The sequence below is a fragment of the Staurois parvus genome, unplaced genomic scaffold, assembly GCF_062004578.1.
Source record: "Staurois parvus isolate SC_StPar_1 unplaced genomic scaffold, SC_StPar_1.0 ptg000597l, whole genome shotgun sequence".
NCBI classification, from domain to species: Eukaryota; Metazoa; Chordata; class Amphibia; order Anura; family Ranidae; genus Staurois; species Staurois parvus.
Window position 1 is genome coordinate 134,390 of NW_028318393.1, and position 13,704 is coordinate 148,093.

A 13,704-nucleotide genomic window follows, 5' to 3' on the forward strand; every position below is an offset into this window, starting at 1 on the left:
CCATGAACCGATGGGCCATCCTTACATTCCTAACACATTACCTAGTCCATATCAGTATAGAGATCCAGCATGATATTTTTCCCCATTGAGAACTGATGGGTTTTCAAAGTGTTCCTTCAATTATTTTGAGCAGTGTATATACAGTGGGGATCGAAAGTTTGGGCACCCCAGCTAAAAATTTGTACCGTATTTTCCGGCGTATAAGACGACTTTTTACCCCTTGAAAATCTTCTCAAAAGTCGGGGGTCGTCTTATACGCCGGTATACGGCATACTGACACTTTTTAGGGGTGGCCGCCGCCGCCCCCCCCTTCCAATGGAAGGGACACCAAGTATAGGGGTGGGCAGGGGCTGCTGTTTCTTACCTGGCTCCGGTCCCATGACGATCCAGTCCAGGAAGCACGGCTGCTCCTTCAGTTCGGCCACTGGATGTTCGCGCGGCTGCTCGGCTCCACATCCTCACCGGTGATTGGCCGCCAGAACTGTAGCTCAGGAAAGGCACACAGGCGGCCAATCACCGACGAGGGGGCGGAGCCGAGCTGCCCCGCGAAAATCGAGTGAAGGAGCGGCCGGTAAGTGTGCCGTGTAGAGGTGCTGCTGCAACCACACATGCTGGCTGCAGCAGCACCATACTAGAACAGAGGTCAGCAAGTGTAATTGGTGTCAGTAGGAGGAATAGTGCCCCATCATTGGTGTCACTGATACCAATGATGGAGCACTATTCCTCCCACTGACACCAACGATGGGGCACTAATCCTCCCACTGATACCAACGATGGGGCACTATTCCTCCCCCCACTGACACCAACGATGGGGCACTATTCCCCCCCCCACTGACACCAATGATGGGGCACTATTCCACCCCCCACTGACACCAATGATGGGACACTATTCCTCCCACTGACACCAATTATGGGACACTATTCCTCCCACTGACACCAATGATGGGGCACTATTCCTCCCACTGACACCAATGATGGGGCACTATTCCCCCCACTGATACCAATGATGGGGCACGATTCCCCCCACTGACACCAAAGATGGGGCACTATTCCTCCCACTGATACTAATGATGGGGCACTATTCCTCCCACTGACACCAATGATGGGGCACTATTCCCCCACACTGATACTAATGATGGGGCACTATTCCTGCCACTGATACCAATCATGGGGCACGATTCCTCTCACTGACACCAATGATGGGGTGCTATTCCTCCCACTGACACCAATGATGGGGTGCTATTCCTCCCACTGACACCAATGATGGGGCACGATTCGTCGCTCTGACACCAATGATGGGGCACTATTCCTCTCACTAATACCAATGATGGGGCACTATTCCTCCCACTAATACCAATGATGGGACACTATTCCTCCCACTGACACCAATGATGGGGCACTATTTCTCCCACTGGTGTGCATTGCTAGAGGGGTAGTCTTATACGGCGAGTATAGCCCAAACACTACATTTTAGCAGGAAAAGTAGGGGGTCGTCTTATACGCCGGAAAATACGGTATTAATGTGCATAAAGAAGCCAAGGAAAGATGGAAAAATCTCCAAAAGGCATCAAATTACAGATTAGACATTCTTATAATATGTCAACAAAAGTTAGATTTTATTTCCATCATTTACACTTTCAAAATAACAGAAAACAAAAAAATGGCGTCTGCAAAAGTTTGGGCACCCTGCAGAATTTATAGCATGCACTGCCCCCTTTGAGACCTGCCAGTGTCATGGATTGTTCTCAATCATCGTCTGGGAAGACCAGGTGATGTCAATCTCAAAGGTTTTAAATGCCCAGACTCATCTGACCTTGCCCCAACAATCAGCACCATGGGTTCTTCTAAGCAGTTGTCTAGAAAACTAAAACTGAAAATAGTTGACGCTCACAAAGCTGGAGCAGGCTATAAGAAGATAGCAAAGGGTTTTCAAATGTCAATATCCTCTGTTCGGAATGTAATTAAGAAATGGCAGTCATCAGGAACAGTGGAAGTTAAAGCAACATCTGGAAGACCAAGAAAAATATCAGACAGAACAGCTCGCAGGATTGTGAAAAAAACAATTCAAAACCCACGTTTGACTGCACGATCCCTCCAGAAAGATCTGGCAGACACTGGAGTTGTGATACACTATTCCACTATAAAGAGATACTTGTACAAATATGGTCTTCATGGAAGAGTCATCAGAAGAAAACCTCTTCTACGTCCTCACCACAAAAATCATTGTTTGAACTTTGCAAATGAACATATAGACAAGCCTGATGCATTTGGAAACAAGTTCTGTGGACCGATGAGGTTAAAATTGAACTTTTTGGCCGGAATGAGCAAAGGTACGTTTGGAAAAGAAGGGGCACAGAATTTAATGAAAAGAACCTCTGTCCAACTGTTAAGCATGGGGTTGGATCAATCATGCTTTGGGGTTGTGTTGCAGCCAGTGGCACAGGGAACATCTCACGAGTAGAAGGAAAAATGGATTCAATAAAATTTCAGCAAATTTTGGATGGTAACTTGATGCCATCTGTGAAAAAGCTGAAGTTAAAGAGAGGATGGCTTCTACAAATGGATAATGATCCTAAACACACCTCGAAATCCACGGGGGATTACATCAAGAGGCGTAAACTGAAGGTTTTGCCATGGCCTTCACAATCTCCTGACCTCAACATAATTGAAAATCTATGGATAGACCTTAAAAGAGCAGTGCGTGACAGACAGCCCAGAAATCTCAAAGAACTGGAAGACTTTTGTAAGGAAGAATGGGCAAAGATGCCTCAAACAAGAATTGAAAGACTCTTGGCTGGCTACAAAAAGTGTTTACAAGCTGTGATACTTGCCAAAGGGGGCAGTACAAGATATTAACTCTGCAGGGTGCCCAAACTTATGCAGACGCCATTTTTTTGTTTTCTGTTATTTTGAAAGTGTAAATGATGGAAATAAAATCTAACTTTTGTTGACATATTATAAGAATATCTAATCTGTAATTTGATGCCTTTTGGAGATTTTTCCATCTTTCCTTGGCTTCTTTATGCCCATTAATACAAATTTTTAGCTGGGGTGCCCAAATTTTCGATCCCCACTGTATATAGTTTGGGGGTTCCAAGTAATTTCATATCAAAAAAATGCAGATTTGTACATGTAGGAGATAAATGTCAGAACTGGCCCGGTAGAAAAGTGGTTAAACATCATTGTAGCGGAGATCCGATCACCCCTGGTTCACACGAGCCCACACAATGCAGCAATTAATGATTCCCGCACTGTGCTGCTCTTGCACAACACGCAGGGCTGACGTTCATTCTGAATGGCAATCCCACACCTCTCAGCCTGCAGGGCAATCACAGCTACCGAATGGTGAAAAAGACCATACAGTTTTTAAAAAGAAGCATGCACCTTTTTTTGTGCGGTTCACTTGGCACAACAACCCACTCTAATGAATGGGTTGCCGTGCCACAACAAACGCGGGCCTTATGGCCTGCAGTAGTTTGAACCAGGCCTTAGTTTGCTCACGTTGATAGCCTTTCAGTGACACATGCGCATGCGCTTACAAAGCACCCTACCTCCGCCCTGTTATCAATAGCAAGCACATGTTAACGGACGTCATTCCTTCTGAGGAGAGAGTCACGTGTTCAGACATGTGACTCTGATGTCACGAAAGGTCCTTTGGCAGGAAGTGAGGCTGATAGTAGTTTTGGTGGAGTGATGGGGCTGTAACTTTGTCATCATGTGTAATGCTGCAGTGATGGCGGGAGAGCCGCTGGCCTCTGGGAATCGCCTCAGCTCTCTGTCCCACATGCACCCGGTCATTAAAGCTTTCCTGTGCGGCTCCCTCAGTGGTACCTGTTCCACACTTCTCTTCCAGCCTCTAGACCTGGTGAAAACCCGGCTCCAGACACAGCGGATCTCCTCCCCGGGGTAAATATGTACGGGGCCGGGGTGTGAGTACAGCATGCCGGTGTACATGGTGTGTTCTACAAAGGAGATGAGGGGAAGGTGCATTGTTATGGTGGCATTAGAGAATCACATTGTACAGTGGGGGTCTGTGAGGTCATGTATTGGGAGAGTAGCAGATTCTGGGATGGCAGCACATCATTGTGACTGCAGCTTGTGGGGAAGGACATTGTTGCTGTGATAGCAGTCTGTGGAGAAGTACGTCCTAGTGGTGACAGCGTTCTGTGTGCAGTTGCTCTGCCGCGGGGACAGCGTTCTGTGTGCAGTTGCTCTGCCGCGGGGACAGCGTTCTGTGTGCAGTTGCTCTGCCGCGGGGACAGCGTTCTGTGTGCAGTTGCGTCGCCGCGGGGACAGCGTTCTGTGTGCAGTTGCGTCGCCGCGGGGACAGCGTTCTGTGTGCAGTTGCGTCGCCGCGGGGACAGCGCTCTGTGTGCAGTTGCGTCACCATAGGGACAGCGTTCTGTGTGCAGTTGCGTCACCATAGGGACAGCGTTCTGTGTGCAGTTGCGTCGCCGCGGGGACAGCGTTCTGTGTGCAGTTGCGTCGCCGCGGGGACAGCACGTTGTTGAGACAGTGCTCTATTCAGTGCATGTGGTTGCGGCGTGGTGGCATGGGTGGTATAGGGAATGAGGCTGATCACCTCCTCACTGCCTGTCAAGTTGTGAAAAGTGATCCACCGTAGATTGCTCTTTGGTGCCAGCACTTATGTAAATGAGCCCTTACTGAGCGATTACAGCTTAAGTCATATATTCCTCCCTCGGTTGCTCCAAAGTAGCACAGCTACAAAATACACCTGATCCTGGCCACTTCTTATTGGGACATCTGTTTAGAGTGAATTTGCCTCCTCTCCAGCGATCTGTCGCAGAACTTTTCAATTCTGTCACAGTAGACTGCTCAGAGTTCCAGGTGCAGGGGTTGCGAATACACAGAAAAACTGTCCCAAAGACTTTGAAGCAGTGGAAGCCTGATTGAGGGCGGTTTATCACTGAAATGCGTCTGCAGCCGCAGGGCAGTCGGCTAGTAGGATACGAGCCACAAGTCCCCAATTTGCCTGCATTGGGTTTTGCGTTAACCTTCCTTGACTTATTCCAGCCTCTCTTTATGATCCAATACGTTGGAATAGGTCAGCTGGTAAACTTTCCATCTCGAAATCCCCAACTGAGAGGTTGCAGTTCTTGTTCTGTTCATGTTTGTTTCCTTATTTGGACCCTTGATCTCCTTTTCTAAGCTGCAACTCCCGTGTGCCAGTCTACAACATCATGTTCCTATTGTGGCTGTCGGGAGCCTCCTAAGCACCGCACACTTGCACTGGGTCTACTTGGACTTTCAGGTTGAGCAGCTGCTATTTAGTTAATTTTATATGTACACTAATTGGTTTACGCTTGTACCTTTTTCTAATGTGAACTTCTATAAAAAGTTATTGAATATCAACCACAGATCATGTTGCCACTCTGAAAGCAGTATTAAACCCAATAGCAAACATTTACTACATTGAAGCTTGATTCTTAGATGTGGTGGCTGCACTTGGTTTCCCTTTTTTTTTTTTTTTTTTTTTTTTCTTTCTTTTTTAGGGTTTTTCTTCTATTTTTATCTGGTGATCCCATCAGTAAGTCTGTTGATTTTCAAAAACATGAGCTGTATCAGCTACAGGGATGACACAAGCTATATAACACTGGCAGGTGTGCTTAAAATGATCATCTTTTATTAATGTAAAAACGTATCGCAAAAGGAAACATCTGTTTGCTGTAACTGATTATAACATGTTAGCTGGAGTTTGTCTTTAATTTGTTAATGTATTTAAATTTGCTACTACATCCGTCAGTCCCCTCCTCCCAGACTGCCAATGCTGCTGTCTACTGTGCCCTCTGTGCTCCTTCATCCAGAGTCGGGGCATGCTAATACAGATGGTTTGTTACTGGCCAGATAACCAGGTGAAAACAGAGGGAAGAAAGCCTAAGAAGAGAATGCTAATGCAGCCACCACATCTGATTGGTAAGCTGCAATATATTCCATTTTTGGGTTTAATACAGCTTGAACAATCCCAGGAAGTGACAGTAAGTCAGAACAAGCACTCTCACTTGTTTCCCAGGCTTTTGTTTGAATATAACTAGTATGGCGTACAGGGCAGTGTTGTCAAATATGATTAACCTCCCTGGCGGTATGATTATTTCAGATTTTTGGTGCTGAAAGCGGTACCATTTTTTTGCATGGAAATATGTATTTTTTTTTTATTGTAGGCCTGTAATTTAGGAATAACTCCCTGAAATCTGTCTGAACAAGAGTCTAGTAAACATTCCGGATATGATAAAACTTGAAACACGAAATCATAAATTATAATTTAATAAATTTAATTCAATAATATAATCAAACTAACACTGAAATTTGAAATATAGCGCCAAGTTCGCACATCACTGAGGAAAGTCGCAAAATCGTTTTCAGTGTCTGATGACGAATTTCCCCCATGAATCATCACTCAATTCTGCAAGTAGTTCTGATTTACTATCGCTGCTCTCTAGTCGGTCTAAAACCGATTTTGATCTAAAGGGGCGCTTTTTGGACGCCATGGACTTTTCCAAGTTTCCAGGCAGAAAGAACAATTAAAATGCAGGCAGGGCACAGGACAAAGCAGTAGGAACAAAATGTATGTGACATGCTTTGATACAGGAATGTTTTGCTCTGAAATAATCGGCTTAAAAAAAGTCATTTTTTTAAAATTCTCAAATTTGCCGCCGGTTCCGGCGCCCGTACGTCCCGACGTCACAGGGACCGGAACACGGAAGCCAGATGCCGGCATCGGCCAGAGGAGATGGCTGGGGACGCTGCAGGGGACGCATCGCGGGAGCGAAGGACAAGGTAAGCACTGTAGGGAGTCCCTGTGCAACGCCGCATGGTAAGCCCGAGTGTAGCTCGGGGGTTACCGCTTTTGGTACTGAAACTTTACCCCAAGCTACATTCGGCAATACCGCCAGGGAGGTTAAAGCCTGAAATAGGAAATAGCAGAGTTTTTAAAGCCCAACTCCAGCCAAGCTTTTTCTTTTTTGTTTGAGAATATTTTCTTCATATCCCTCTGCGGTCTGATTCCTTTTTTTTTTATTCCTAGGAAACTGGCACAAGTAAGGAGCACACCTACACAACCCCACACTGATTAGGGAAAAAAAAAACGGGTTGGTATTTTTCCCCATTGGAGACATTGGAAATAAATCTTTGGGACACAGTAATAAGAACCTGACAGGTTTAAAAGAAAAAAACAAAAACTTATCCAGTCATGTAACACTGTACCCAAATGTGTAAGAATGATCATTTTTTTGAGGTAGAGCTTTCTTTCTTTATGTAGTATCGCCACTGATTAGGCAAAAATGTATTCAGCTACATTTGTTTGGTAGAAGTAATCCAAATCGGTGTATTATAGTATTTAAAATACTGGAAAATGAACCGAGCGCTAATAGAAATGGGATCAAATAAAAGCAGCTGAACACACTAAAAGGTAAACCATATGCCTTCAAAATAGATCTGTAAATTAATGTTGGTGCAGCGCTAAGGAAATATGTAGAAATGACCAATCACAATGACATACACGCATGTAGGTAATGCGTTTAGCTCATAATATATACTGAAATGGTAATTCTAGTATAGAAATAGGTATATAAATAGGTGAATAAAGGTGCAAGTGTCCACATAAAATGCATAATCACAACATGCGTGAGGATTGTACAAAGTCCATAAATTCTTAAATTCAGATGTAATCGCCAAGTGATTCAATTAAATCCCAGTGTGCTTTTTCCTCAGGTGGGTGTGCCAATAAATATATGAAATGCGCACTCACCAGATGCGCTAATAAAAAGCGCGTTGTATCATAAAATCCTGGTCATTCACGGTTCCCATAGGGGTAGTCCGGGAAGTAGCCTGGGGGTAGATGGTCTCCCTTAGGTGCCAGGATATGGTGGCCAATGAAAGTAGTTCGGCCTCTTCAGGACGCTGGTACATTCACTGGAGGTAGCGCTAGGGGATTTAAGATGCTCAATGCAGAGCAAAAATTAGGGATAAGCACATAGTGTAGTATTCCATGTACTTTATTGTTGGTAATTAGAGATGAGCGAATCGAACTAGGCGAAGTGGAATTCGTTTCGAATATTAGGAAAATTTCGATTCGCGACGAATCCGAAAATTAGCATACTTCGGATGCGCGAATCAAAATTTTTCCTAAAATGGCGGCGACATGTGCGGCGACGGAGCGGGGATGTCTGGGAAGGCACGCAGACAAGGCGCGCTGACCCATAATGCATTCATTCATGACATGTGATCGCATTAGCCAATCAGCAGCCAGCCAGCCAGCACTGTGTAATGGTCGAGCTATAAATGGCGGCCATTTTAGAATTCTCCATTTGCCTCCAGTCATTCAACAGAGGCAGACCTGGCTGTATTGAGGGAGAGAGTTAGGGCCACAGAAACGTTACTGAGGGCCACAGAAACGTTACTGAGGGCCACAGAAACGTTACTGAGGGCCACAGAAACGTTACTGAGGGCCACAGAAACGTTACTGAGGGCCACAGAAACGTTACTGAGGGCCACAGAAACGTTACTGAGGGCCACAGAAACGTTACTGAGGGCCACAGAAACGTTACTGAGGGCCACAGAAACGTTACTGAGGGCCACAGAAACGTTACTGAGGGCCACAGAAACGTTACTGAGGGCCACAGAAACGTTACTGAGGGCCACAGAAACGTTACTGAGGGCCACAGAAACGTTACTGAGGGCCACAGAAACGTTACTGAGGGACAGACACAGAATTGTTACTGAGGGACAGACACAGAATTGTTACTGAGGGACACAGAATTGTTTAATTAAAGAGTATGTCAGACAACATGCAGAGGAGTGGCAGAGGAGGCAATGTTTTAGGAGCGAGCAGACGTGGCAGCAGAGGAAGGGGTCGAGGCAGCACTAGTCGCAGCCAGAGGCCATTGCTCCCGGTGTCATCCAGCGGTCTTGTCTCCACCTACAACCCTGCCGTCATCGATTGGTTGGCTCGGTCGTATTCCTCTTCCCAGGTCACCTCTGACACCTACAGCCAACGGTCGGTGGGTACGTCAGACACAACCGTTAGTTGGCATGGCCCGGGAGCAAGCCCACTGAAATCACCTGTCCTCGACCTGCCCCTGTCCTTTGGTGTTCCCTCACCAAGCGAAGTATCGCATGCTGTGGGCTCAGCCCCACTGTACAGTGAGGAAGAGCTAACAGAGGGCGGTCAGGAACGGGGGGAGACATCCGCCTCTTCAGCAGCCAGGCGAAGAAGTAGTGGCGAGGAGAGTGGCTCGGTAGCCGGTCTAGAGACAGGTCTGTCTCCTGACCCACACGCAGCCGAGGGGGCTAGTAGTGAGGCGGAGACCCTAATTGATGATTATGAGACTGATCGCACTTGGCAGCCTCGTCGTCATCAGGCTATTGCTTCCGCATCATCAGGAGAAGAGGATGGCAGCTTGGCAGCGAGCAAAACAGTCGGTGGGTTGCCCAGGAGGCAGCAGGGTCGCAGCAGTGTCAGTGGAGGCAAACGGCCACGGAGTAGAGCACCAGCTCCACTGCAGCCTACCACCACGGCCAGTAGTGGTGCCGGTGTGCACGGAGGAAGTAGCAGTCAGCCAGTGAGGAGTATCGGGGGCAAAGTTTCCTACTCGGCGGTGTGGCAATTTTTCGTCAAGCCGCCCGAGGAAGTAAACGTAGCCGTATGTCGACTATGTGGCCAGAAAGTCAAGCGTGGCCAGGGGGCCCATGTTGGGACTACAGCGTTGCGGCAGCATATGCAGCGTCGCCATTTGGTGGCCTCGGAAAACCGTGATAAAGATACGGCGGTTCTGCCTGCCCCAGCCCCCACTCCATCACCCGCTCCGTTACTTGCTCCGTCACCCGACGTCAATCGCCCTCTATCAGCCAGACAAGGCTCCAACACCTCTGCTGAGGGGAGTTGTCACTCGTTGGCATCTTCCGCTCGTTCAGATGCTCCTTCTCCTGCTACTCCTCTTCACGGATTCCGTCAGCAGTCTTTCTTGGAATCCGTTTCCAAGAGACAACAGTTTGCGAGCACGCACCCGACGGTGCAAAAGCTGAACGTCCTCCTGTCCAAGTTGCTGGTGCTGCAGTCCCTCCCTTTCCAAGTGGTGGACTCAGCACCTTTTCGAGAAATGATGGCTTGTGCCGCGCCGCGGTGGAGAGTGCCAAGCCGTCATTTCTTCGCCAAAAAGGCAGTGCCAGCCCTGCATTCACATGTAGAAGAGATGGTGGGCCAGTCTTTGAGCATGTCGGTCTCTGCCAAAGTGCACGACAGCGCCGACGTGTGGAGCTGTAACTACGGTCAGGGACAGTACATGTCATTTACGGCCCACTGGGTGAACGTGGTGCCGTCACAGCCGCACCAGCAACTTGGACAGGTCACGCCGCTTTTGCCTCCACGTTTGCACGTCCTTGGTCCACAAAAGATGTCCGCCTCTACCACCTCTTCTTCCTTCCTGTCCTCAGCCGCCACCCCCGTGCCAAGTCCCATTACCCGACCGGCATATCACATGTGCAGGGCGCAACTGTGTCACGCTGTGCTGCACCTGGTATGCCTTGGCGAACGTAGTCACACAGGGGAGGAACTTCTCAGTGTAATGAACAGAGAAATCGACAGATGGCTGTCTCCGCGCAAACTGAAAATCGGAACCATGTTGACCGACAACGGAAAGAACATGGTGTCTGCTCTGCGTCAAGGAAGGTTGTGCCATGCGCCATGCATGGCTCACGTGTTCAATCTGGTTGTCAAGCGGTTCCTAAAATCCACCATCCCACTGCAAGACATCCTTAAAATGTCACGTAAACTTTGCATGCATTTCAGCCATTCCTACACCGCAAAGCACACCCTCCTTGAGCTGCAGCGGCAGAACGGAATTCCACAGCATCGCCTGATCTGCGACGTTGCAACAAGGTGGAATTCAACCCTACACATGTTAGACCGCCTTTACGAACAGCGAAAGGCCATCACCGATTTCCTGATGTTACAAGCGGATAAAGGTACTCCCCTGTGTAACTTCGATGTCAGCCATTGGCAGCTCATGCGTGACACCTGCCGCTTGCTCAGGCCCTTTGAGGAGGCCACTCTATTCGTGAGTCGGCAGGACTATGGGATGAACGACGTCATTCCTCTGTTGCACGTCCTGGAACAAATGCTGTTAACAATGGCTGGTCAGGGTGCGGTAGACGTGGCGCACAGTTCTCAACGCCACATGACCCCTGTGGGGGCAGGACAGGAAGAAGAGGAGGAGGTAGAGGAGGACATTTGTGCTCAGGAATTATTGAGTGAAATGGGTGGTTTTTCCACTCAGCGGACAGGAGTGGAGGAGCAGGAGCATCTGGTAGAGGAGGAGGAGGAGGAGGAGACAGAGGACCCAGACGCACCGTGGCAGTATGCTGTGGAGATGGAGGCAGGGAGTCCCTCGCATTCCTTGGCACAAATGGCCCATAGCATGCTCGGTTGCTTGCGTAGCGACAGCCGAATAATAACCATCAGACAGAGGGATGACTTTTGGCTGTCCACCTTGTTGGACCCTAGCTACTGTTCAAAAATGGTGGCCTTTTTCACACCTGCTGAGAGGGAGGCCAAAATAACGTACTATAAAAACCACCTCTGTAGTCAGTTGGTCTCTGCCTTTGTGCGCCAACGTCCAGCAGCAGCAGCATCAGGTGGACCTGGAGCAGGACCTCAAACAACAGGCTTGGGCCTACTTGGACAGCACCCTGCCAACCGAGGTAGACAATCCCCTTGACTACTGGGCAACGAAACTTGACCTTTGGCCCCAACTAGCTGAATTTGCCCTTGAAAGGCTGTCATGCCCGGCCAGTAGCGTGGCATCGGAGCGCGTGTTTAGTGCGGCAGGAGGTATTGTAACTCCGCGGAGCACACGACTGTCCACCCAAAGTGTGGAGAGACTCACGTTTGTGAAAATGAATCGGGCGTGGATTAGTCTGGATTTCAAACCACCAGTTCCTGACACAACTGATTAAATCCGCCATGAATCATGCCCCAAACATGTGCCACTTTCAGGTCTCCTCACACTGCTGGTGTGTTCCATTTTTTGTCATAGGGTGCTGGCAGATTACGGGCCTCCCATAGCTGCTGCCAGGCCCCTAATCTGCCATGGGCCCCTGTACCGCCTCCTCATGTTGCTGCCAGGTCCAGAGTGTGTCATGGGTCACTGTACGGCCTCCCATTGCTGCTGTCTCCATCGCCACACTCTGCCATGTGCCACTTTCAGGTCTCCTCACACACTGCTGGTGTGTTCCATTTTTTGTCATAGGGTGCTGGCAGATTACGGGCCTCCCATTGCTGCTGCCAGGCCCCTAATCTGCCATGGGCCCCTGTACCGCCTCCTCATGCTGCTGCCAGGTCCAGAGTCTCTCATGGGTCCCTGTACGGCCTCCCATTGCTGCTGTCTCCATCGCCACACTCTGCCATGTGCCACTTTCAGGTCTCCTCACACACTGCTGGTGTGTTCCATTTTTTGTCATAGGGTGCTGGCAGATTACGGGCCTCCCATTGCTGCTGACAGGCCCCTAATCTGCCATGGGCCCCTGTACCGCCTCCTCATGCTGCTGCCAGGTCCACAGTGTCTCATGCCATGTGCCACTTTCAGGTCTCCTCACACTGCTGGTGTGTTCCATTTTTTGTCATAGGGTGCTGGCAGATTACGGGCCTCCCATAGCTGCTGCCAGGCCCCTAATCTGCCATGGGCCCCTGTACCGCCTCCTCATGCTGCTGCCAGGTCCACAGTGTCTCATGGGTCCCTGTACGGCCTCTCATTGCTGCTGTCTCCATCGCCACACTCTGCCATGTGCCACTTTCAGGTCTCCTCACACTGCTGGTGTGTTCCATTTTTTGTCATAGGGTGCTGGCAGATTACGGGCCTCCCATAGCTGCTGCCAGGCCCCTAATCTGCCATGGGCCCCTGTACCGCCTCCTCATGCTGCTGCCAGGTCCAGAGTGTGTCATGGGTCCCTGTACGGCCTCCCATTGCTGCTGTCTCCATCGCCACACTCTGCCATGTGCCACTTTCAGGTCTCCTCACACACTGCTGGTGTGTTCCATTTTTTGTCATAGGGTGCTGGCAGATTACGGGCCTCCCATAGCTGCTGCCAGGCCCCTAATCTGCCATGGGCCCCTGTACCGCCTCCTCATGCTGCTGCCAGGTCCACAGTGTCTCATGCCATGTGCCACTTTCAGGTCTCCTCACACTGCTGGTGTGTTCCATTTTTTGTCATAGGGTGCTGGCAGATTACGGGCCTCCCATAGCTGCTGCCAGGCCCCTAATCTGCCATGGGCCCCTGTACCGCCTCCTCATGCTGCTGCCAGGTCCACAGTGTCTCATGGGTCCCTGTACGGCCTCCCATTGCTGCTGTCTCCATCGCCACACTCTGCCATGTGCCACTTTCAGGTCTCCTCACACTGCTGGTGTGTTCCATTTTTTGTCATAGGGTGCTGGCAGATTACGGGCCTCCCATAGCTGCTGCCAGGCCCCTAATCTGCCATGGGCCGCTGTACCGCCTTCTCATGCTGCTGCCAGGTCCAGAGTGTGTCATGGGTCCCTGTACGGCCTCCCATTGCTGCTGTCTCCATCGCCACACTCTGCCATGTGCCACTTTCAGGTCTCCTCACACACTGCTGGTGTGTTCCATTTTTTGTCATAGGGTGCTGGCAGATTACGGGCCTCCCATTGCTGCTGCCAGGCCCCTAATCTGCCA

General features: G+C 49.4%; 1 protein-coding gene across 1 annotated transcript in view; it reads left to right on the top strand.

Moving 5' to 3' along the window:
- Window positions 1–3,622: 3,622 nt before the first annotated feature.
- The window catches only part of SLC25A38 (solute carrier family 25 member 38), a 74,942-nt gene continuing 64,860 nt past the window's right edge, over window positions 3,623–13,704 (top strand). The window contains exon 1 of the mRNA XM_089692608.1: window positions 3,623–3,906. Coding sequence (XP_089548734.1) covers window positions 3,716–3,906 — 191 coding nt within the window. The 5' untranslated portion in view covers window positions 3,623–3,715. The remainder of the gene's footprint in view (window positions 3,907–13,704) is intronic.